This window comes from Gambusia affinis, linkage group LG16 (genome assembly GCF_019740435.1).
Source record: "Gambusia affinis linkage group LG16, SWU_Gaff_1.0, whole genome shotgun sequence".
In the NCBI taxonomy this organism is placed as follows: Eukaryota; Metazoa; Chordata; class Actinopteri; order Cyprinodontiformes; family Poeciliidae; genus Gambusia; species Gambusia affinis.
This window is the reverse complement of record NC_057883.1, coordinates 11,370,886-11,397,432: the sequence shown is the minus strand read 5'-3', so window position 1 is coordinate 11,397,432 and position 26,547 is coordinate 11,370,886. Positions and strand designations below refer to the sequence as shown.

Sequence of the window (26,547 nt, the reverse complement as noted above, 5' to 3'; positions counted from 1 at the left end):
AAATAAATATGACAAAGGATTATTTTAATTATAACCACTAAAGTGTTAGAATTATTAAAAATTATAATTCTAAAAAAATGCTTTCTTTTGCTTTTGTTATTGTTATTATTATTAATAATAATATGATCATATTAAAACTACTCCTCATAATAATGATCTTACTTTCTTGATATCATTAAGATAATAATGATAAAGATTATTTTTAATGATTATTATTACCACTAATATCTCTTTGTAATAAAGAAACAATGAAGGGACGGCTGATCAGAACAAACATACAAAGAACTGCAGCAGTTTAAAAAAGTCAAACAAGAAAAAATATATATATTATCATATATGTGGGAAAGAGGCAGTGATATTTGTTGCCTAAAAGTAAATTGTATTTAATAGCTATGTTGATGAGATTCTCACATTTAAAAGAACCACTTACAAATACACAACTGTATCACATGAAGCACTAATAAAAACTAAAAGGTATCACTCTTACTCTCATTTCCTTTAGTCTTAATTTGCCGTTAGTCATTACTAGTCATTACTTTCAGCTGGAACTGCCCCCTAAGATAACAGTGCAAATTCAAAGCAAACCCTTTGCACTGATTTTTGTTGTTGTTTTGTTTTACTGATATTTTCTATTTATTTATTTTTACCTTTTTTGAGATCATCCAATAAGAATCAGTCAGTGTGACTCCGTTTTATTCTGAAAGGCTCTTTTTGAACTTGGTTTAGTTGTTCACTTGTTTCTGCTGAATAGTAATTATTTTATGATCTTTTACATATTGTATTCATTATACTATTCCATTCACATTGAATATTTCACTTTATAAATGAGGCAGGAAGACATTTCAGCCAGTTGATTAGACATAATTGATCCTTACTAATTAATCTTTGCCAAAAACAAAAAGAAAAAATTTATTCTGCAAATATGGAAAGATAAACTCTCTTTGTTAATGAGCTCTTGTTTTATCAGGTCAGTGATGGCAGCTAGCCTACCCCGCTGTCATTCTCCTCATAAAGAAATGCACTCATGCAGTAACTCCTCTTCTTGCTTCCCTCAGCTCCTTTTCTTCCCTCCCTGGATTTGCAGATTCCATCTCCTGCCCCGGCATCTAGAGAGAAGTCATTTTACAGTTCAATCAGGAATCCTAATAAACTGACCTGTGTTTTAATGACTAATTCATTGTCTCCTTTACTACCTTCATGGGTATAAAGCAGATTAATGACTTGAGCAAGGTTAAAAACAGTACCACTGTGCTTTTCCTTCAGCTGTTATCAATCATCCTTTAGATTCTTGAGAGAGCTACGGAAATTGAAGAAAAATTAGCAATCTTCTTGATGGATGGCAGCATAGGACAGAGTGTACATTAGATTAGTGTTATAGAATGAAATGGAAGACAGCTTGTGTTTTAGGATATGCTGTTTATATGGCTCAGGCTCTGATGCTTGTATTACAGAATAATGCCACAGTTTAGGTAATATTAAAGGAAAATCACCCACTTCTATTTCTCCCAGCTATCGGCTCCCAAACCTAGAATTTTCCAGGCCAGTTTTGCTGCAGACCATGCCTTGCAGGATAACTCTTCAAAGCCCTGGTAAAAATTCCCCATGAAATTTCAATAAATGTTTTAAGTATTAAACAAAGTGCCACAAAATCCACCTGAGAGAAAACAAGAAAGTTTGACTGAAAGGAAATTATGAGGAAATAGGACAAGAGAAACAAATTATGCACAATGCTTTGTCCACCAGGAGAGTGCATTACTAAGCTTTTCATATACTTTTAAAAGTACCCCATAAAAATTTGGATATTTAAGAAACATTTAATATTGTCCAAGCCTTAAAGCTGTATGTTAGTCAACATGTTTTTACAACAGTAAATGGGAATAACATTGTTTCATAAAAAAGATCATGTACCCAAGACATGATTCACAAGTTTTTGTCGTGTTGCTCGCTAAAAACAATAATGAAGTGGAATGACAGAGGTAAAAACTACACAAAAGGATGATGAGGAGCAAAAAAAAAAAAAAAAAAATCAATAAATTCAGTCAGCATTTGGAAAGCATCCCTATCGCTATGAGTGCCATTTAATATGATGTAGTTTAGTTCTTTGCTAGAGGATTGTAACAATGTTTCTGATTTTTAAGATATTGCACAAAAAGCATTTTGTGAAGCAAATTAAGCAACTTAATTTTTACAAAACATTCCCAATGAAATTTCATTTGCATTGGTTTAAAAGGTATAACCAAATTTCCAAATATTCCAGAGTACCACTTTTATCTTAATCTAAAAGTGGAAAGAACATAAATTCACCATGATTTGACCCTTGATCATGGTGAAATTATGAGCAAGTGAACTTTTAGTACCTTTAGTAGGACCTTCTAGGTCAAGAGACAACTTCCTTGACAGCTTATCTTTGGTGAAGAGCTTCAAGGCATTGGCGTTTAACATTTAGCTCGCTTCATGCTTTGTCAGATTCAGTTTGGGACTTTGGGTGGGCCTTTGCAAAACCGATTTCTTAGAGTTATAGAAATTTGGAAATTAACTTTATTTATGTTTAGAAGGTTTGTCTCAGGAAGGTTTTACCTCTAGTGACATCCTTGTTTCCATATAACTGTTTTTAAAATTATCTGGAGATGCTAACTCATATGTTTCATTGCATTTTCTTTACAATATTTACAAGGAAGAGCTTTAAGGAATAACTCCTGGGAAAACTTAGATAATAGTGTAGAAAGTCAAGAACAAGATTTCTCATGAGTTCTACTTCTTTGACAGTTTCTTTACTTTTTCCTCATACTGTATTTCGTTTTTTTTTGTTCAGAAATCCCATGGAAGAGAGAGGAAGAAGAATAAAAGGCAAAAGGGGGGATGGCAGGGAAAGGAGAAGACAGGGTGTAAGGCTGCGTCTTTGTTTACCATTCCATATTCCCATCTCTCTCTCACACACGTATGCCTCTGCTGCATCTTTGGGCCGTTCCCACTCCTGGCCCAGTCATTTCTGACAATGTTAATGATTTAGAGGAGAGCCCTCCACAACGGATGATTTGTGACATGCAGGAAGCCTCGAAATGGGGGAGGACTCGGCAGGTTTTTTCGGTGGGGAGTGTTTGGGATCCAGGGATGCCTTGAAGATAGTGATTCATTATATTTAAGACAAGTGTGACATCCCACTTCAAGGAAGCAGCACACTTATGTGTGGTGGTGGTGGGGGGATTTTTTTGGGGGTGGCCAAAGTAGGGAGGGGTAGGTAAGTACAAAGGAATGCCTTGGTGTTTTTTGGAGATGACATCGGAATAGGAGGCAGGCATATGGAGACGGCAGCCTGGAAAATAATGGGTAATGGAAGAATTTAGCCTCAGGCTATATGCCTGCTTTGCCTACTTCTGTATAACTAGTATATTTATAATTCAAATACATACCTTTAATAATTAACCACTAGTGAATATTAAAGAAGAATGTGGGATATCTTTTCAGCAGAAGGAGTCAGGTAAAAACAGTATTAAATTTCAAATTTGACAACTGTACAGAACAAAGGACGAGAAAATGAAAACTGAAATGTTATCTGACATTTTTGGGCCAATTTTACTTTGGGTAAACAAACAAAAAACAGTCATGTAAGAGTGGGATATATTTTTTTGTATTTGACAGTGAACTTATGTTTCATTAAAGATAAAAATAATTAATAATACCACCAAACATGGCTCAAAAATAAAGACACATCTTAGTAAATAAGAATTTTATTGTCTCAAAAGTGAATTACTGTTCACTTTTTGAACAGTAATTCAGTTCAAAAAGTGATACATTTAAAGTGTTGATTTCTGTTAGTTTATAGTATTACAGCTTACAAAAACTAAAGTATTACATAAGGTCAATAAAAAGGGATTTTTAATACAGGAGTGTTATGTTAGGACCTACACAGTCATGATGAAATCTGTTGGCTTGACAGTTCTTCAGCGCACGGTCTTCGACAAAGAGGTTACCACAAAACGCTTTCTGTTCCTGGACTGGTTTATCCTAGTATAATGGAAAGCTGAGTGGAAGAAAAAACTTCGAATGTAAAAAAGTACACAATTATAAATGCCACCTTGACTGGATAAATAAAGTCCATTCTCTAGTTTCAGGGAGATTCACAAAACCAGGATTGCAACTGGTGTTCAAGAACTACCACATGTATTGAGGACATGGGCTAAAATATCACAAATGCGAATTTTAAAATTGTTTGTAATTTAATCAATTAGATTAACTTTTGACAATATTCTAAAATGCAGGGATGTTTATTGACCAACATTTTTAACAAAGTTTAGTCAGAATACAGAAAAGTTATTTCATGGGTTTAATTTTTCATGCCATGGTGATAGCAGCTCCTTGGTGGTACAATTGTTTAAGCTTCCCTGGACTGTCTCCACCAGATTTGATTGTTGCTTGTAGTCGCTGTGAACCTGCGCTCTGTAATAATGAACGCAGCACCAGCAGGGGTGACAGCGTTATGTCTGGGCAAAATACAAAACTGCAGCATGAAAAACACACATAGCACAAATAACATGGCAATCCATGTGATGATCACTATGCAATGAACTCTGAGCCTGCTTACCATATAACGGCAGCATTTGAGACACATTTAGCCTGCTGCGAGTCAAAAATATGGACAATTTTTTGCCCTCATCTGCATTCAGCTTTGAGTGTGCCTTTTAAAATAAAACCTCCCAGAGGACAGTGTGTTTTGTACTCTGTACACAAGTGGCACAGAAAAGCTCTCACAGACTGTGTCAACTGATGTTATGCAAACACCAGCGTTCAACAAGAACCAATGCATTTGCATCACTGGGATCTTTAACGTGCCCCGCTTTCATACAGGCCCCACTTCTGTCGCTTCCTCTTTGATCTGGCTCATACATATTAAGAAACCGAACCCCGCAGAAGGAACATCAGCCATGCGTTCACCAGAGCACAAACTCAATTTGTGCAACCTCTCGGAAAAAATAAATAAAATAAAAATGCTGCATTAGTTTGTCCCACTTTATTTCCAGAGTTAATTAGCAAGTGAGAGATTGGACAATTAGTCCATCCATGCTAATTGATTATAATATTACATCTTGGTGATGATGGGATCATCTCGGAGCATTCCTCCAATATTCTACTAAGGGATTTCATAATTTATACAATGTTTTTTGTGTAATGAGGGGCTTTAAAAGAGCAAATCAGCAAGGGAAATTGTTAATTCAATTCCACCCAGATAAGTCAGAGGAGTTGTTTTTTTTTATTTTATTTTTTTTTAGGGGGAGTTGATTGGGTGAGTGGGGGGGGCGCATGCACTGAATGGCAGGGATCTTAGAGAACATCAGTGTCCTTTTAGATTATTACTCACGTCACCACAAGTAATGGGAATCTCTAGTTAATTTCTGTCACTTGCACAATAGGATCTGAACCGATTGTATCGAGGTTGTTTCATTCTGGTGCTCATTAGTGAAAAGCAATTCAGGTCATATCTGCAACAGAAAGAGAGCCATCATACTGAGATAAACTGAATATTGCCTCATGCATCTAAATCAACTTGTCTTTGCTATGCAGCTTGTAAGACTATATTTTCTCAGCCATTAAGATGATCAGTGTTCAGTATTCAATAGTTTGTTGTCATTGTAATAATAATTTACCTACACGTGTAAGTGAGATATTATTTAAGCATCTTGCTTGCAATTGAACTGGTACATGAATTGTTTTTTGAAGTGCAAGTTAACAACAGTGAATCTAATAACATGAAGAGTCAAAACTTTTGAGGAGGAGTTCATTAAAACACCACTTCCTGGTGGACTTAGGGCATACGGTATCTCCAAAACGTTTTGTTGTCTGCCTTCCAAAGTGCTACTTGTGTGCCAGTTTTTGTAACTCTTAATCAAATCGGTCCAAGGAACTGTTGAACCATTTCCTGACTTCTGTATTAAAAGAGGACAAGGTTGCTGCTGCTCAGCAGGCAATTAAAAACTAAAGAAAAATAATGATCAAAATTCAGGTTCAAAAGTTCTTCCCCCACGCCCCTCAGTTCTTGGGCGTAATTATATCCTGTCCCTACTTCCTCGGTTGTCAGATATCTGCAGCGTGAAACTCAGGTGAGGACTTCTATCCCCTTCACAGCTCTAACTCCATCACAGCGTGACAATCTGTCAAAAGCTGGGGGCCGCAAGGCAAAAATGAATCTGGAGGAATGTGCTCGTGTATTTCACCTGAAAAGTTAAACTGCGAGAGCTCAAACTTCCTCCTGGAAGACTCACAGAAGACACGGGTCCAGATTATGAGTTTTACTTGAAAAAAGAAAAAAAACACTAACTTTTTTTTAAATATATAGATCATATGTTACTTATATATATTCATAAATATTCCCCATGCTCTCTTTCATATTTAATACTCTTTATTTCTTAGAAGTCAGCTGTGAGTTCTCCCTCATATTTTTAAAATCTTTACCATAAAAATCCTTTTCACTCTCAGCTGAACATATGCAGCAAATAAAAAATTAGGTTTCATATGTGTGTAATATTGAAGTATTACACTTTTTTTTTTTTTTTACTGTGCTTAATAATTAATAGCCCATCCCATCTCTCTATGAATATTTACATGTAAAGTGTCCCTGGGAGCCATCCATATGCCAGAGGGAGGGAAAACTGTGTGTTTACAGCATTAAACACTCAAATATCGTCTGCAAACCCGTTTCGCCTCCAACCACGAAAAACACGAACTAAAGCGTGGCAAGCATTTTATTTGTTGTTGCACATTGTAACTCGTTCAGGTTCCATCGAGATGTGGCAAGTCAAATTATACATCTCCCTTATTTTGTGCTCAGGTGGAATCCCTGGACGCACCTTGTCTAGTTTGAACATGAAGGGGGATCAGAAATAATCTTTTCCTTTGTTTTTCCCCCTTCCAAGTGCAATGACATTGTTCATCGAGATCACCCTCCACTTGCTGTGTCAAAGTGTCAAAGGTCCTGTTGTCGGTGCGTGCCGAAATCAAGATGAAGAAATTACACATGGTATTAGATTATGGCGTGCGACGCAGTGGGAGGAAAAGAAAAAAAAAAGGGGAGGATTCAGGCTGGTTTGGGAAGCTGATTGTAGATTTAAGTAGGAGGAAAATCAAAGACAAACACTGCATGTTATGAATGAGTGTGTGGTTGTGCAGCTCATTTCTGGTGCCAAACCTTAATGCGCTACTCACTTCTAATCCCGGTGGTTGACTTCTCTTTAGTTCTCTCTTTGTATCTGATGCAGAAACACGGAAGAAATGCTGTAATGGAAGAGTGAGAACATGTCCTGACCCCCCTGCTGGAGTGTGATCATATCCACATATATCTGCCTTTGACCTTTGAGGGACACACATGAGGAACGTTGAGGAATATCACGAAATCCCTCTTCACTTTAAAAGCTAATAATGGATAAGTGGGATACGTAACACAAACAAATAACACTGTTCCTGGTGAACCTGGGCATGTTGGGTTCTGTTGCTCTCATCGGTGATATTTATCAAGGAAGCAGAAGGCTGAGTGTTTTTGTTGCCGCCTCCCTGCAGGTCCCCAGAGCTCTCAAATCTCCTCTCGTGTCTCCTGTGTGGATAAGTGCTGGCTGCAGAGGCAACGCTGCTCTTTGATATTTCACTCCTAATTTGAATCAGTGGTCGCTTTATTTGACAATGCCAGGTAATTACCTGGGTAGTCTCGCTCGGACGTGTGAACTCCTGCAGAACCAGAAAGCAGGGAGTGAATGAAGGGGCTTTGGGGGGGCGGAGAGGGAGAGCTATCTGGATATCAGATGGAATCTGGATAACATAAGCAGGAAAAAGAAAACAGGGGTACAAAAACAAACAAAGCTTATATGCATTTGTTTACATGCGTTGTATTCTGCAGGTATCGTGAGTAAGAGGTTTTGCTTTGCAAGTCGAGTGTGTTAGCAGAGAATTCCTCGGTGGTTTTTCTGTGTCATGCTGTGAAGCAGAGCAAACATGAGGTCACACAGGGAAAGTTACACAGATGAATGTGGAAAGGAGGACATGGTGCACATAATCCAAATTAATAGGTTTTGTCTCTTAGACTGCGTCATTTGATTACATGTAGGTGTGTGTGCGTGTGTGTGTGTTTGTGGTTGGGTGTGTGAGTCCCTGGGTGTGTGTGTGAGAGAGAGAGGGGAGTCATTGGCATGTTACTAATGAGCCAGTGTGTAGAAATAAACAGAGGAACAACTCAAAAGTCAACTTTCTGTGACTTTAATGTGGACACAACATAAAGGACACCTCCAAAGCAGAAAGCATTTTGAAATTTTACTTTAAATAAACTAATTAAATAAATCTGAAAATGACAAATCTGAGCATTCAAAAAATATTAACTGCGGTTGCTGGTAGTTAACGTCAGTATTTGTAAATGGCCGGATGTGGAGCCTTATCAATGATGTTTATTGAACAGAAGAGCAGTGTTTGCTCCCCGGTGTGACCTGAATATCAAAACGCGTCGCTCCACGTGAATGCAGCTGCGTTCAGGCTGACTTCCCGGCGATATCCTTGGAGGAAACCAGCCGACAATGCAAGCGTGGAAGGACCTGCAATTTCACAGAAATACAAAAACAAAAAATAAACAAAAAAAAGAAGAAAAAAAAGAGAGAAATTAAGAAAAAAATCGCTCAAGAAAAATGGTATTTTCAAACGTTTTAAAAATACTACTACTGCTACTACTAATAATAATTCTATTTTTATGACTTTTTGCACATTTTTCTTTATTTTTTTTATTTTGTTCTGAAAGAGGAGTTTTAACGCCGCTCGTATTTCTAAAGCAGATCATTTCAATCACCTCTTTAATGGCTATGAGAGCATGAAGACTTTTAAAGATCTCTAAACTTAGTGGCCAGACAACAGAGCGTTTCCTAAATTCCTCTCAAAGAGGAGGCAGAGGTATAGAGAGGGAATTTAATGAGGGGCTTAAAGCGCGCAGCGCCTAAAGACATATTTCCTCTGATCAGCGGAGGAGGGCGACTTTATTGGACATGTTTCTGTTTCCAAATCCGCATAACAGCCAACGATGCGTGCATTTCTTATAATGTAGATAAGGGAGAGAGAGAGAAAGAGAGCGAAAGAGAGAGAGAGAGAGGGAGAGAGAGAGAGTTTGATATGTAATAAAAGGTGGGCCTGCGCTGCGTGTTTAAGCCCCTTAAGCCTGATAAATGATGAGCGACAGTGGCACAGCAAGAGGGTCAGCGCTATTAACTCCTCGGTTTCCCGGCCTCCACTTAAACTTCTCTCAATTACAGCCGGTGATATGGCTGCAAACGGGCCACCTGTAAATACATATCTATATAGGAATTAATTTCTTCAGTCTTAACGCTAATAACACTCAAAATAATAAAACGAAGAAGAAGAAGAAATCGGAGTCGCGTCTGCAGGCTATCTCCCCCCCTAAAAGCCGTGTGTCAAAAGGAAACACAAGGATTATGTGCTGGTGGCGTTCCTAACACATGCTCACCAGGTATTCTGGGACAAACAGCCAATGCAAGCTCATTAAATCAGCATTTGGTGTATCGGAGCAGGCGTTAACGACGGGCTCTAATCTCGGCGGTGACCTGCGTGAACTGTGTCCCAGCCGAGCTCCAAGGCTCTGCAAGGCTGGCTGCAGAGCGGGGAAAAAAATACTGAGACGTGGAGCAAAAGCACAAGAGGCCTGGTCTTTTCCAGTAAGAAGAATGTGAAAATTTATATCTCATATTGGATTGCATTATTATTATTATTATTATTATTATTATTATTATTATTATTATTATTATTATTATTATTATTATTATTATTATTATTATTATTATTATTATCAATCAGTAATAATAATAATAATAATAATAATCCACAATTCTTGTCTGAGGCTTTGAGGCGTAAAGCACTGAAATTGATTAAATGTAGCATTTTTATTCAATTTCAGGTTAAACTTCTTCAAATAATAAAATCAGTTATGGGATAATCTGATGTGGAGGACTGATTTTTTTGATAGGTTAAATTACGTTTTTAAAATGATTTCTGCTTAGGACTCAACCATAAATAGAGCATAAAATAAAACCTGAAATGAACATAAATCATTAAAACTGAGTACATATATTTCAATGCATATATATGTATATTTAACAACTAGTAAAAGACGGAAAAATGATAAACCCTCGCTGAAATAAAAAATAACAAAATGGGAAACTAACAAAAATATCTATCGCATTTTTGAGAAAGTTTTGTAGATCTGAATTTTTGTCTTATAGTTGAATTTTAATTAGCTATTGTTATTCTTTCGCGATAAATTAGTCGGTGCCTGGTTGTGTTATTTAAACAATTAAGCACGTATCTTTGAACAAAACAACCAGTCGTGTAAAATCTATAATTAGAGTTTTTCATTTTTTTTTCTTTTCTTTTTTTCTGGGCCTGCTCGTATTTTTTCCACCACGGAATCCTTCGCCAGTGTCTTTAGCATTGGCTGCAGCCACCAGGTGTCGCTAGAACGCCGCACATTTCGCTGTTCTCTCCTCTCCTCGGAAAGAGAGAGCGAGAGAGAGAGAGAGAGAGAGAAAGAGAGAGAGAGAGAGAGAGAGGGAGGTGGTGGTGGGGGTGGGGGGGGGGGGGGGTAGAAAAGCCACAGTTACATTTCGTGTTGGCCTCCCCTCTCTTTCTCCTCCTCCTCCTTTTGCAGACCCTCTGACACCAGAGTCTGAGAATCGGTGGAGGGGAAAATGAGGCTTTGGAGCTGAAGAATTTACAGTTAGACGCGAAACTTTTACAAGTATTTGAGCTGCTCGGTGCCTTTTCTTTTCTTTCTTTTTTTTTTTTTTTTTTTGAGAAAGCTTATAGTCACATTTCAGTCCGGGGGTCAGAAGGAGTTCACATGCTGAGGACTGAGGTAATGCTTCATAAGACAGAAGAAAAAATAAAAAAACAATTATTTGGTTATGAACAAATATAGGACGTTTTGTAATTAAGGAAGCTCTTACATGTGTTTTAATTACTGGTCTGGTTAAATCGTTACGTTTACATTAGTTTTGCTCGGCGCGAAAATACGCATTTGAACCAATTTATGGATCAACCTCTGAATTTATTTATTTATTTATTTATTTTTTTTTTTTTAAATCCCAGGACCAATAAAATGTATCAAACCGTTTGAGGTCTTTACTGTCCGCGTCTCTCCTGCAGTCCTGCGATCCCCTCCTTATCTCAGACTCCCTTTACATTAGCCTCGCTCATTTGCATAATCTCAAACACCGCAAAGGGCCAAAGGAAGAACAAAGTTACAAACAAGATTAGGGTGAATTTATTTGTTCCTCCGAGCTGAGCGCCGATTGTTTCTCCAGGAGTGTTTAAGGTCACTAAGAGGATTTGGAGCTCGTTTGATATCAGTGATCTTTTTCGGAGGGGTATTAAAATCAACAATGCGTTTTTCTCCATAGTTAGCAATCGGCGTGTGTGTGCGTGTGTGTGCGTGTGTGTGAGTATGGGCGTGTGCGTGCGTGTGTGTACGGTAGGGAGAATCCTGCAGGAGAGTAATCAGAAATGAGAAGAAGTTGAGCGCTGTGGAGCGTTGGTCCTGCTGTAGGATGTGACATGCAGGGGGATCTTTAGCCCCGGTGACTGTCCCAGCAGTGTTTTCCTTGAAATGGATCCTTCCCCACCCCACCTCCTCCTCTTTAATGAATCCAAACGCAGCTGGCCATGTCCCCACATGGACACCGAGCGCTTTAACCCTAAACTGACCTCAATTTGACACCACCAGATGAAATTTTACCGCCTGGTAATGCCATCTTCTGATTTGTTTCTTGCGCGCAAGAGTTGGTATGAAATTGTTTGTTTTTATTTTCTCACAAATTATTATTATTATTATTATTATTATTATTATTATTATTATTATTATTATTATTATTATTATTATTATTATTATTATTATTATTATTATTATTATTATTAATTTAAAAGAGAGAGAAATGTAGAATTGTTCCGATTGCAAATTGAGGGTTTAATTCAATGTAATTACGTATTGTATTCTAAAATGATTCGCATAAAATTAAGAGACTAAACAACAATGTGTGCCCTATTTTATAAACATAGAAAAAGACGGGGTCGAGCATATTTAATCTGTTTACAATCCAATTACTTTAAATTCTAAAACAATTTTAAGATGTAGTTCATTTTTTAGAACTACTAAAGTCATCAAAAACTTTTAAGTTTAACAGCGTCCCTTTGGAGCAGTTCATAATAACACACCCTCTTTCTGTGTTTCCTCGGGGAAAATCACACTTTTCCACATTTAATCGCATGTGAGATTTAAAAACCTGCAAACTTAAAACATCAGCCGAGATTTTACTTTAATGAATCCACCAAAGAGGTTACTAATTCTGGGTTGGATTTTAAACAATTCAGTTCCTGGGTAAGGAGTAGAAGGAGAACAAGAAAGAAAAAAAAAACTTTCCAATTTTGTTGTGCCTAGAACGAGAAGAAAACGCGTGGTCGTAATAAAAGTGTGTGAGTGTGAAGCGTTTGCTACTTACCATGGGTCATCCAGAGGGATAGTGGTTGAAAAAATTTTTTTAAATAAAAATAAAAATAAGAGATGCAATCGTTGGCACAGAAATCAATGAGACCCGCAGTATTTAGGTTATGAGAATGAGAGTCTTCAAGCGGTACGGCGCGCCGGACCGGCTGTGTTTACAGAGCGCACACAGAGACCTGGAGACGGTGAGCGCCCTGGCTCTCTCTGCGCGCAACTCTGCAGCTCCTTCCCGGGGTATTGCGCGTCGAAATGTCCACACATACAGCCGTTTGTCAAAGCCTACAGTCCTGCACATCCCATCTTCCTCCCCCACCCCTCCTCACTTTATGCCAACAAACATAACTGTTGTCACGGTTTCATTTATTAAATCATTTTTCCTTTGTTGCTCAACTCCGCTGTCTGTATAATCGGCCCTCCATATGCAGCACTGGCAGGGTATTTTTGTTTGCTGGGAGAGTTGTTGACCCTCCAACAGTAGCCACAGCCCATCTCCCTGAGCGCTTAATCCTAACCTGTGAATAATTAATTTTCACCATCAAAAAATGTCACCGAGCTCCAAATGGAGCCTTTATGCGTTGGACCTATCAATACGGCCACGGAGGCATGTTAGCGCTGATGGAGCTCAATCTTAAAAGGGATAGATGGCCTGCTTCTGTTTTGTGGCTAAAAGTAAAAAAAGAAAGGAAGAAAAAAAAAGAAAAAAGAAGAAGGGGGTTTCATTGGAATCGATGGCCGGAGCGTTGCTCCTCCTCTAAACTTCAATCTTCTCACATGATTGATGATCTTGGGGGAGCTTTGATAATTGACTACTCTGAGGTAAGCTCCTATCATGAGTGGGGAATAGGCGGAAGGAACATGCAAAATTAGTCCCCCTGCCCCCCCCAAAAGCTTTTCTCTCTCTCTCTTTTTTTTTTTTACATCTTGGATAAGTTCATTGTGGACCGATAGGGGTGTTTAATTTCCCCCAAAATAACAAAAGACCTGATCGCCTTCAGAACGTTTTTAAAGGGCCAAATGTGGTGGTGGAGTGGGTTTTGGGGGTTGTGGAGGTTTATTCATAACCTTGGGCGACACTTCAAAACCGGAAATATCCTGCAAGGAGAGTTTGCCATGATTAATAATTTAAAAAGTCCCACGTCCTGCTAACAACAACACTCTTCAGCGCAGAAGGTGTTGCTGAGGAAAGACGACCCAATGTTTGCTGTGAGCCAGTGGAGAAATGTAGAGAGGGTGTCTAGCTTTTATTTCGAGGTGAATGAAATCATAAGGAAATGTAAAAGACAATAAATAAATAAATAAATAAACAAACAAACATTGTACACTGTTCAAACTGTGTTCCGTCTTCTCTTCAGTTCATAGTCATATAAACTGAAAAAAAGACAAACAAAACAAAAACAAGAAACATTAGTTCTCCCTATGTGATATGCACAGGAACATTAGCAGCCAAATTAAAGTATATTATAGATATACTCATGATGACAAAAACCACATAAGAAGTGAGTGCCATGTAATAAAGTCAGTATTTTATGATATGCTATCAACAGGGCGACCGTTAAGAAAAAAAAATAAATTGAAGTGGTGACAAAATGGAGGCGCTGAAAATCCAGGATTGGCACCTCAAAAAACTGAAATCCGTTGTAGATTTTTAACTGTTTTGTTGTTGGATATATGAAGGTGGCTCAGTATAGAGAAAAAACACAGAAAATAATTCATGTCCATACAAGAAACATGACGATAATCACCATGAGACTTATGTATAGGGGTGGCCAATGCCCCAATTGCCCCCCCTTGGTGGCGCCACTGCATAGCAATAATTAGGAGGAGATTAGAAGGAATTATAGAGATATTGAATCGCACATCAGTTTGTAAAGCCGAAAACATGAAACAAATGAGCGCCATGCACGAAACAAGGTATTAATATAATAAATAGTTAATTCACCCCGCAGATTAACAATTGTTTGTTTTCTATCACTGATAAGGCTTCATTCCCAGCGCGTATATTTGGATACATTGTGCGTAATTTCGCCTTTTCAGTTATGATTTTGTGCTGCCTTGTTCCAAATGAATATTCATGCCGATAAGTTGCAGTCAGTGTTGTGTTTTTGTAGAACTCGGAGGAGCTTATATCCGCCCTCACACTGAGTCGTCTCCTGCTTTCTCTTCAGGTCGCTCCTCGGTGAAACAGGGATTGGGGTGGGAGTTTCGAGCTTTTTCTACCCCCAGTGTGGAGTTGAAGCCGTCCCCGCGCCTCGCATAGACACTCTGCATATCACAGGATTTGGTCTCTCCTCTCCTCTCTCTTGTGCGGAGCTGCTGCAGGACTGGCTATGGCCACCGCTACTTCCGGGATCCGTCATTTCATTCGCCCACCGCTCAGCGCTGCGAACTGACTCTGTTTCTATAAGCAAGCCAGCAGCCAACCTGCCAACACTCGCTGACACTCACTCATCTCAGTCTCGCCAAGATAGACGAAATACCTACGGGGGAAAAGAAAAGGAGAGATCCGAATCGCACTCTCTTAATTTCTACACCTTTTTTTCCTCTTCTTCTGCTTCTTCTTCTTCTTCTTTTTTTTTTGTTGCGGTGATAATAAAACAAGATAGCGATCTGGAGGCATTAAAGGAGACGCGGACTTGCGGGATGAAAACGGACTAAAAAAGATTCGTCCTGCTCTTGAACATCATCACCAACCGTCATTCATTCATTACCTTGACAACCTCTGGCTTTGATTGACAGCTGGAGTGGCAAAAAGCCATGAGACACGACAGTTTAGTTACATGCAGGTTGTTGATGGGCCGATTGTAACCTTCACTTTGGCGCATTTTTTTTCTTTTCTTTTTCTTTTTTTCGAGGAAAGAAGGAAAACAAGAAAAAAATTGCTGCAAAAACTTCCCGATGCGACGGTTTGAACTGAACCACACTGGCGAATAGGAGAATTCGCACAAAAAGTTGGTTGAAAGAGGGGAATCTTGCCACTAAATCACTTTCCGATCTGGGATATTAAACATATACGGACAGATTCGGGAGTTTATTGGAGCGCAGCCTGATGGCGCAAAGGGTAGGTTCAAAATCTCTCTCCGCTTTACCTGCTCAGATCGCAACCCCCTTTTCTAAGTCGGGAGCGCTGGCAATTTCACAAAGTTTTCTTATCAAAGCGGCTCTATTTGACATTTTCTGCTGCGCTTTCACTCTCCACGCGAAGTGACAGCCTCCACTTTTCCCAACAAGGCTCCACGAAGCAGTTTCACAGGAGACTCCGAACTGTTTCGCTGTTTTGCGCAGAGGGAGCAACCTAACTTTATAATGTTTCTGGTAATGATAAAATTGAGTTGCGGCTCCTTAATTTTCGACAGTTTTGAGCTGACTGCAACGTGCTTTAAGTCTCTTCATTGCGATAGTTTAAAACCAGAATGAGACGAAAGTGCTTTATTTAAAGAAATGCTTTTCGTATATGTTTTTTTTTCTTTCTTTCTCTTAAATACATAGTAGAATGTAAATATGCGCTCGTTTTTAATTCTTTTACTTCAATTTCATTCCCAGTACGATGAGCTGGCCCATTATGGTGGGATGGACGGAGTCCCGGCGTCCATGTACGGGGACCCGCATGCGCCCCGGCCGCTTCCCCAGGTCCACCACCTGAACCACGGACCGCCGCTCCACGCCAGCCAGCACTACGGAGCCCACGCTCCCCACCCTAACGTTATGCCCACCAGCATGGGCTCCGCTGTCAACGACGTTTTAAAGAGGGACAAAGATCAAATTTACGGGTAAGCTTTGCATGATTTAGACATGCAACTAAACACTTCTCTCTCTCTCTCCCCCTTTTTAAAAAAAAAAAAAAAAAAAAAGTTAGCAGTTCTGGGTGAATTTTAGAGTTTAATTCCCATCGCTTGGTTTTCGTGAAGCTTTGTGCTGGTTGGAGCTTAATTTGGAGCTACGTCGTCGGTTTTAGGGGAGTTTTGTTGGTGTGTAATTTTACACTCATTGTAAAAGCCTGAAGCAAGCAAGAGTATCAGCCCTGAGCTTGTAAATTAATATGGAAGCTCTCAAATGTGGCACAAGGAATACATAAAATCTATTTTAAGCTGATTACATTGTTGCTTTATTATAACTGCCGACAACTATATATCAAATACAAAATGATAATCTGCATTTTTAACGCTTTAGTTTAGCTGGCATTTAAAATACATAAAACAGTTTTGCTGTCACACACACACACACACACACTCTCTCTCTCTCTCTCTCTCTCTCTCTCTCTCTTTCTCTCTCACACACACACACACACACACATAGGCTGCGTTAAAACACGCCGTGTGTCCTCCGGAGGCTACTTTTCTAAGATTATTTTCAAACAATAAAGAGAAAAATATGATTACAGCCACTGATCACTGATATGTACACAGCCAGTGTTATAATCCACGGACCTAATCTCTTTTATTCTCACGGTTATTCAATGTGCAGGAACAGTTTACACCCACTTTTACTTTGCTACAAATGAAAAACTTGGGCACTAAGTCATTTTTTAAATATGTCGAGATCAATTGTTAAAACAGTAATATTCTTTTTTTCTGAAAGTATAATTTACATTTAAAAACATGTGTATTTTTATGGACTATGTTATTATTTGCGTGAATCATCGCTGCAGGCCTCCTCGGAAGGAAATTACAAGACTCAGTGTATAGCGAGGCTAATTGCAGAATCATATCAGTAATGTGGATATATATATAGATATACGTATATGTATATATACATTTTAATTCCAAAGACATTTATCACTATGTGAGTTTGGAGTTTTGTGGCTTCACGCTGCAAGAAATGTTACAGTCAATCAGTCGATTATTATATTGAACTCAGAAGAAGAAAATAAAAAAAATTCCAATTCGGCACAGTTACTTTCATTTCTAAATGCATAAAATGATATTAAAGCAGACGCCACTGGTAAGTTGACTTGTCCCGAACACACAGCCGCTTGGTTAATGAGGAGTAAATTTAACGATGGTAGAAATTAAATAATTAAAATAATAATAATAATGATAATTAACAAACAAACAAAAAAAATAAGAGACGTTTTCGCGTATGTTGCGTGAGCTGCTTTTTTTCTTCTTCTTTAGCTGCGTCTTGAAATGTGAGGATTTTAGAATCATGCAGGTTCGCTGGGACATTTTTTGCAGCGGGGTTCCGTGCAGCCGCTGCAGTGCTGCTCGTATACACTCAGGCTGCCTGTATTTTCTCCCCCTCCTCTCTGCAGTCACCCTTTATTCCCACTGCTCGCACTGGTTTTCGAGAAGTGCGAGTTGGCGACGTGTACTCCGAGGGAGCCCGGCGTTGCGGGAGGCGACGTCTGCTCCTCGGACTCCTTCAACGAGGACATCGCAGTCTTTGCCAAACAGGTCCATTCTTCAGCATGAAAAAAATAAAATAAAAAAATTACAATAAACTAAAAATAAAACACAACATTGGCCGGGTTCTGACAGACCATATTTCTGGTATATCCATACTCATTATTTGCTGTGAAAAACTTTCTCGATGTTTTTAGCGTCTCACAAGTTGAATTTCTGAAATTGAATTTCTGGGTCAGAATCAGAAATTAAAATATATGTATTTTTGGTCTTTGCTTTATTTTAGGTCCGAGCAGAAAAGCCTTTATTTTCATCAAATCCAGAGTTGGATAATTTGGTAAGTGTGCCTTTCCTGGTTCAAAAAAAAAAAAAAAAAAAAAAAAAAAAAAAACAGAAAAAAGAAAAGAATGTGCGCATTATTTGAAGTTGCGCGCAGATACCAGATCCGCATTATATTCCTATACCGAACCCATCTGACCAGTAAGTGATCACGTTTGAGAAGCAAATTGTTTTCCCTTTTTTTCACTGCAGAACATGCGTTTATATATTTTACACAATGCCCTTATGACAAGACTATATATATAATTCAGACCATTTGCCGCTCTAATTGTGCCTGTTTTGCTTTCTGTTCCAGATGATACAAGCCATACAAGTATTACGGTTTCACCTCTTGGAGCTAGAAAAGGTACCTTTAATCAACAACCTTATGATCAGATCTGCAACAAATGCTCATGCAAAGTTTAAATTGTTCCAGATAAAACAGAAACCGAAAGCAAAGACAGTGAGGGTTTTAGGATTATAATTTTTTTTACACCACAAAATGTTTTATTTAACCAATTATTGACGCAGCTAGAGAAACTATCGATGAAAAATGTCAGGGGCTCTTTGCCCATGTTGCGCACTGCTATTGATCCGCAGATTCAGTTTCAACCGCTCGTTACAGGCACACTGTTTATTTTTCTTTCTTTTGTCCGTCTAACTTGTTGCTCGGGTCTCGGGAGAATAATAATAACCGCGGCAACAATTTGACTATTGTTTCCTCGCCGCCGATAATGCACCTTAATTTGAGTTATTCTTGGACTGACTGCTTTTCCATCCCCATCCTGAGTCATGTTGTGTTGTTGTTGTTTTTTCCTCCCTTCCTTATATTTTGTTTTTATTACCGTATAGGTGCATGAGCTGTGCGACAATTTTTGCCACCGATACATCAGCTGTTTGAAAGGAAAAATGCCAATAGATCTAGTGATTGATGAGCGGGATGGCAGCTCGAAGTCAGATCACGAAGAACTTTCTGGATCGTCGACTAATCTCGCAGATCACGTAAGTAATCCAAGTTTTTCTGCGTTTTATGTGACGTCTCTGCTGTTGACTGAGAGTATTACTTTAAAAAAACCAAAAAAAAAAAAAAACTTGACTGATATGGTTCATAAAAGCAGCCTCTTTGGCGCTTCAGTTGTGTGACCGCTGTCTGTAAATAAAGCACGCTCTGTTCTGCAAGTAAAAGAGGAGAGAAAAAAATCGATGTTGTGAGGTCAAAAGCTACATGTGATACAATAGACTGAGTTATTGTTTTAGTCTTTTGATTAGGAGCAGTCATGTGTGCATGATGCGTCCCTGTGCGCTTGTGTTGCTGGAGGTTGGAGTGGGTGCGTAGAAAAACGCGCATTTATGGAGTAACGCACGCAGAAAGGAAAGGAGGGGGAGAAGAGGGCAATTATTAGTTGCGCAGGTTTAAAGCTAAAGCAGGGTATCAGCGCTGTAAGCTTCAGCTTTAGGTCAATATTTAAAAAAGAAAGAAGAGCTTTATATTTGGGGGGCTGTGCGCGCAAATCTGTGGATTTTTGGAGCAGAGGTGGAGAAAGTGGGAACCTACTGAGAGACATCTCAGAGCTAAAGGCTTACCATCAATGTCAAGTTCACAAGGCGTATGATGATCCGTCTGGAGGATCCTCCTATTGCTGTTGATGTTAATGTGTTTAATTGTTTCGTATTGATTTGCCGTGCGTTTTTTTTCTCTCTTTTGCTCTGCTGTTGCTTTCTCCTCTGCTGCTGCTTTATGGCCGCAGGCTGCATAAGGCTGAATTCAATTATATGCACCTGAAGTACAGTAGCTTTAAATTTGAAGATCGATCCTCCAGTTTAAATCGCGCATTTTCGGTGTAATAAACACACGCTATCCGCTTCCACTTTCCCTGCGCAGTGTGGACTGGGCTGACACTGAAGGATTGAGCTGATATCTGTGCTCGCCTGTGATAAAACCTAATGTTTTTTTTTTTTTCGTGGGAGTAAAAATGATCTGCTTGAGTAACAAAGTGGCTGGTTAAATATCTGTGCTGCGCAAGGCCAAGCCTATTAGGAATTAAAGCAGATTTAAGTGTTATGCAAAGTCTGTGCGCTGCATCTGTTGAGTCTGGCTATAGGCCTAATAGCAATTGTCCCGTCGCTTATGTAGCGCCGCTGCAAGTATGCGACCAGGTGAGCTTTATTTAGGGCTGAGAACCCGGAGGAAAATCTGAAAAGGAAAGAAGAAGAAGAAGAAGAAAAAAACTACAACACTGTGATCCTCAAACACAAGTGCAGAAATGAGGCATGCTGTTGTTTATATTGCAGAGATTAGATAAACTGGCCTGTTTAGTTTCATGGCAGATGGTTGGATACTCAAGCCAATTTCCGATGGATCCTCAGACACCAGCTCTGCATGGCTCCACGCGTGATGAATATTTTTGATAATTAGAAAATGAAATGTGTCAATAAAGCAAATAAAGAGCAGCAATAAACAAAGCAGGCTGCATGACAGGCTATTTATCTGGGAGTCGTTTGGACTGACCACCTCATTAGGCATTTAAGGTTTGAGGGATTTATTTCACTTCTGTGGCACCACTGAACTTTTTATTGCACCTTAACTGCTGGGCTGAATTTCACCAAAGCAGAAGAAAGGTTGTGTGTGTGTTTTTTTCCCCCTTGTTTGCCTCCATGGTTGCAGAAATCACCTTATATATATATATATATATATATATATATATATATATATATATATATATATATATATATATATATATATATATATATATATATATATATATATATATATATATATATATATATATTATTAAATCAGACTTTTCTTATGTATGAAAGCCATGTAAAATATCAGTATCCAGTGAATTCCAATGCTAGATCTCCCCTAGTGAGGTACTGACTGGACGATCTTGAGACATGCTGTAATTAAAACTCATGGTTATTCCAACAAATATTTACTTCCAACTCCTCCCAAGTCAAACAGTAATATTGTGTTGTTTAAACTGGAAATGAACTAGAAATTTTCTTTTCTTTTTCTTCTTTTTTTTTTTTTTAGTTTTGTAAGCTGCAACTTTGTCATTGTCTGCAAGCAAATGCTCACAGTGACAATGTTTCTATTAGAAAACTAGAAATGAGAAAATTGAGATAAAAGTTATCAGTAGTTTGTAGAATAAAACAGAAATATTCACCTACATGTAGTGGTTTCAAAGAAACTGATAGTTTTGCAGTAGTCTCTTTCCTGAGTTGTAACAGTGTTGATTTTATTAGGTTATATAAGTTATTGTTTTAGAGATGAATATTGCATAATAGAATATATGAATGAACACAATAGTTGCCATTTCTATCGTAAAATAAAGCCTCATCCACAACCTACGATCTCCCCCCCATTCTATTTATTCACTCTCGCTCTGATTTATTATTAATTTCTGTCCTTGTCTCACTGAGGAGAGGAAGCTGGTTTGATAGTTAGATATGCTAATTTATTTAGTTAGAATCTCTCACGTCCATTTTTCCCTCTCTCTTTGCTTTGATATGCATTTTTAATATACAGCCCCGGGCTACGTCTCATTTGGAAAAGAAAGTTGGTTTTTCTCTAGATGATGAAGCTCTTTGCCGTGTGTCTCCTTCCCCTCTTCCTGCCTCCCCTCCTTATACCTGACGGTGGAGAATAATAAGCACACTTTTATTTACACTTGAATGCAGCACTGTCTTGCAGATGATTGGATTATAGTGTAGTGAGAACAGGATGAGGCCTTGCTGACACTGTTGATTTCCCTTACTCGCCCGGCTGTGGCTATCTCAGATATGTAAGCCCACCCAGGGCTTCCCAACTCATTGCCCCTCCTCATATCCACTCCATCCCATTTAGGGAAAGAAAAAAAGATGTCGGATTACACACAAAGACTGATAAGAAGAAGAAGAAAAAGAAAAACAGAGCAGTGTAGGTTCTGTATATGGCCAGTGTGTGCACTTTCATGTCTGTATAATTAATGAACAAAATTTCTTCTTTTTTTCCCCTCTGTGCTACATCCAATTAGGGTGACAAATACAATTAACAGTCTCTGAGTATTATCTGCTCTAATGAATTAGTCTTTATGTCTTCTTGTGCCATTGTGTCTTCATATTAGCATGCAGCTCTCTCTTTCCCCTTTTACTTGCACATTATAGACTGAAATGAATGAGTTTCTGCACAGTTTAAAATTTGCTTCATAAAAATTCTGCGTGATTTGCCGGCCTCGGCGTTTTGTTTTGTGGAGCTTTCCTCGGGGAGTTTTACTCGTTCCCATAGTTATAGTGCAGCTTATCTCAGCAGTGCATGGCAGGCATGGGAGAAAGGAAAACAAACCGTTTCTGTTTGGATTCCCCGGTGCAGGTTTGGGGTGCTGAGCTGTAAAGTTAGAAAGCAAATGCAATAGTTCATTTTGAGCCCTTTCAGTGGAGATAGGTGCTTCGGTCTGGTCTGTTTCCGCACATCATGGCGCCCTGAAGCTCAGTGTGTTGTTTATTAAGCCCTTTGTGCAGTGATTTCTTAATTTTGTGGCCTTAAATTTCATTTTTGGTCACGGTTCAGCTGCAGATGCTTGTCATAAGCCATATCTAATCATTCTCACCTGTTGCATCTCCCACACTCCACTTATTCTCTGCAGCGAAAATGAATGCAATAAACCATTTACAGCCGGCATCTTAATATCATCATACTTCTGGAATCAGCTTGGATTAAATGACATGATATGCGGCTAATGATAGTGTTAAAAATCTATGTTTAAGACTTATTTGCTGGAACTAATAAAAACAAGCAATGAAGTGGAAATGTCAGTTTTATTCTGACATTTATACGTCTATTCTTATTTGGAAATTGCATTTATGTTTATGCCAGTTCATGAGTCACGTTTCAAAACCAATTTTTGTTTTTTTCTAAAGATAAATATGCTTGTATACTGTGGTTCCTGCATTCTGGTTAAAAGAAAGCTGTCAGGAATACATTCATTCCTCCTGTCTGCTTATAACATATAGTTGTGATTTATTAGCTGCTAAATTAAGGACTGTTTAACCGGGTGCTGTAAAGCACCTTGTAGAGGTACTTCATACTTTTGTAAGGTGGCTGCACATAATTCTGAACCTAAAAAAAGAAAAGCAAGAAAAAAAAATGTGAATGCCAATTTTGTTTCTTTCTCCGTTTATGTTAATGTGCATCCTGAGACGTCAAGCCTTTCTATGATTTACATTCCTGTGTGCTAGCTGTTTTGTGCATGTACACCCATGTAGCTGCAGAGCACACAGCGGCTGTCATTCTCAGCATTCACATACGCCAACAACACAGCACAAAGAGATTTTGCTCTCTCCTCTCTGGGTTTCCAGGGAATTTAAGTGAAATTCAATGATGCTGCTAAATCAATTTTATTTGAAATTCCTAGGGATGTAGGCAGAGTGCAGAGGGGGACAGTAAAATTGTGCCAGGCAGGTGTTTGTAAATGAGAAACATGGGACAGCACCAAGCTTCTCCCTGCTCTCCCGTGGCCTCACTGCACTGCCAGCCTCTCTTCCCATATTGTCTGCTGCTTTTATATTAATTACAACTTGTATTATCAGCCGCCAGTTGCAAAGACCAGCAAAAGCTTGTCTCTAGAGACCGTGCTTCTTTTGTATCTTACTCTCTATCTAGTCCTGTTGTGTATATTTGTGTGTGTGTACTAGCCTGTGCGTGCATCTGTACTTGCCAGCCAGGATTCTCCTCCTCCTCCTCCTCCTCCCCTTCTCCCACCTCCTCCTCCCAGTAACACTGCTCTTTAACACAATTAGTGAAGAGCATAGAGTGAACCATGTTTGACTCCTAATTATGCCCAGCTTCAGGGAATAGTCACATGGGCTGGAAGCATTTGCTGCTTCCTCTGTTTTTTGGTGTACGTTGAAGATTATTTGGGTGACACAGTCTCTTTTATTTTTCTCCTTGCAACTTGTTTGAACTTTACCAGACCCACAGGGCTTGTGACAAAATGGTTGTGTGTGTTTGTGTTGTGTGCTGTCTGATGATGCACCCGCTGCAGCTCGCAGAGGCCCTCTAAATTATTCATGGGGAGGAGAGGCTGTTGCTTTTGTTACCTCATGTAACGTGGAAAGTTAAAACATGCTTGTTTTGATATTTGTGGTCTTGTTTTGCTCACAAGACCATGGGCAGAAGTTGAATTACAGGTAATGAAGGGATAGTTCAGTACTGGTAAAAGGTAAAGAGCGGGTAATATCTAACCTACACCAAACTCCACTTGGTTTTCACAGCCACTGCTCTGGGATAGATCGCTTTCGTCACAGCAGGCACAGTAATCCGACATGCGACGGAGGCTCCAAGTCAATTTGTACCTACATGTTGCCATTTTGTCCCTTTATACCATCATTTGGTGCCCATAAACAAACCATACTCAGTAGTATGTATTGTGGATATAAATAAATATATGGATGATAACCTCTGGTGTAAAATGTCAATGTCTTGAGAGACAGAAAATTGTTGGTGTCTTCATTAGATTTCAGAATGGTTTATCAGAACAGAACCTTTAAGCCACATTACATTTGCATTGGGCAGGTTTTTACACAGAGCTCAATTAATATTTACACAGGAAATGGAGGTCGGAGATTGTGTATCACCAAGATTCTTCCTGTGTGAAACAAATTTTGAGTATGAAACATTTAAAGGGTTTTCAGGCATCCAATATGAAAGTAAAGCAATGTATGAAAATATTACCTAATTATCATTAATTTAACAATGGTAATTGTTGGATTTTTACACTGCTTTACTTTTATGTGAAACAATTACTCTGAGCTGAAAATCTTCTTGTACCTGTATGGGTTTGAGACAGGAAACATTTTGGAAATTCACTGCCTGCCACCTTCATTTCCTTTGTATAAAAAAACCCATTCTGCTTAATGCAAAGTCTACTATGATTTGAAACTGTAGATCCAGCAGATTTCACTTCCTTACAATTTGTCCCTGTATTCCATTTGTAGGATTGTCATTTTATCACTTCATAATTTCATAATCACAAATAAACCACTTTGTAATGTACTTAAACTTTAGCATACCAGTTTAGTTGTCTGTGTAATTAAGTATTTAAATTAATTATTTGAATAATGAGCAATAAAATGCTTTAATGTCATTCAGAATTTAGTTTATTCGTATATTATTCTCTGAATATTATATGTTACACCTTGATTGTGGTTCTGATTCCTGTTTAAACCTGTCGACTCTTGTAAGATTATGACCCCTGATCAAAACAAACAATAAATAAGCTTCTGCTGATTAATAAATTACATTGAAAGGGCCATAAAACAGAGTTTGCATACACTGCTTATAATGTTTTTTGAGATTGGAGTTGTCTAAGGCAGTTGAAATTCTTGTGAGCTTTGGCGTTTACCTGTTAGCCATTAGCTTTAGCCACCAGCACCACTCTAAACTGCATGCTTATTTTAACTCAATTTAAAATGGCAACCTACCCCTTGAAATAAAAAAAAGGTGTGCGTGATCTAGTCCAAAGTATCCTTTGTATTATTATTACTAGGTCTGAAAGTGCTGCAGTCCTCATTTTAGTCTTTAAGAGGGAAGCTAACAAATCTCCATCTATATCTCAGCATACAGGCACATTAAATCCATGGGGTAGCAAATCACAGCAAAATATCATTCCCTTTTATGCCATTAGCTGAGGTGTCTTTGAATTTAATTTAGTGCCAGCACCATTAAAAATGACACATTACTCTGCAATGATAGCTAAATTAAGTCCTATCGATTCGGCTGTTGCATTAAAACCATGCTGTGGCTGGAGAGGCTCACATGGAATAAGTAAGCCGGTGTAGATCTTCAACTCTGTCCTCTGCCTCACCATCACTGTGAGGAAGTACAACCCAGTCATTTTCTTCTATTAACACAACAACAGCTCTTCCTGAGAGCACAGAGCCAAACTCCGCTTAAATACATAATGCACTCAGGGAGCCAGGGATTTTCACCACTCTTTCTTCCTTGCTTTCGGGTTGCATTTGACAAAGACAGGGGGATTGATGGGCTTTTCCCACATTAGTGATTTTATTTAGCATACACAGTGTTGAGAGCAACAAAAAAATGAAAAAATAAATAAATACTTCAACAACCGCTCCGGCTGCCATGTGTTGATCAGTGGCCCCGGGAGCGAATGCATCACAATCAGAGGAGAGACAGGGACACTCTGGGCTCACTCCTCAGGGTTAAAACCGACGCCTGGTTTATTGTTCGCCCTGTCTTCTCACCCCTCTTCTGAGTAATTCTCCAAGCTCTTCATCTGATTGCCATCCGGCAAACAGCTGACGCTGAGTAGGCCTCGAGTGGAGCCCTGAGTCTGAAGGGTCTTGTGTGTTTCTGTC

The 26,547-nt window shown here is 38.8% G+C and overlaps 1 protein-coding gene and 1 long non-coding RNA gene across 11 annotated transcripts in view; one reads left to right on the top strand and one right to left on the bottom strand.

Annotated features, from left to right (window-relative positions):
• Positions 1-8,222: 8,222 nt before the first annotated feature.
• LOC122846526 lies at positions 8,223-13,364 on the bottom strand. Its single transcript, XR_006373252.1, has 2 exons — positions 12,528-13,364; positions 8,223-8,567 (listed from the first exon to the last, which is right to left on the bottom strand). It is a non-coding gene; the product is annotated as an uncharacterized LOC122846526 (long non-coding RNA).
• A 1,315-nt stretch (positions 13,365-14,679) lies between these two features.
• The window catches only part of meis2a (Meis homeobox 2a), a 102,481-nt gene continuing 90,613 nt past the window's right edge, over positions 14,680-26,547 (top strand). For 7 of the 10 annotated variants that reach the window (XM_044143830.1, XM_044143827.1, XM_044143829.1 and 4 more), the window contains exons 1-6: positions 14,681-15,587; positions 16,070-16,296; positions 17,778-17,919; positions 18,155-18,205; positions 18,503-18,553; positions 19,039-19,188. In XM_044143830.1, coding sequence (XP_043999765.1) covers positions 15,576-15,587; positions 16,070-16,296; positions 17,778-17,919; positions 18,155-18,205; positions 18,503-18,553; positions 19,039-19,188 — 633 coding nt within the window. In that variant the 5' untranslated portion in view covers positions 14,681-15,575. Of the gene's footprint in view, positions 15,842-16,069; positions 16,297-17,777; positions 17,920-18,154; positions 18,206-18,502; positions 18,554-19,038; positions 19,189-26,547 lie in introns of all 10 variants that reach the window. The other 3 variants (XM_044143828.1, XM_044143833.1, XM_044143836.1) reach the window with 2 other exon arrangements.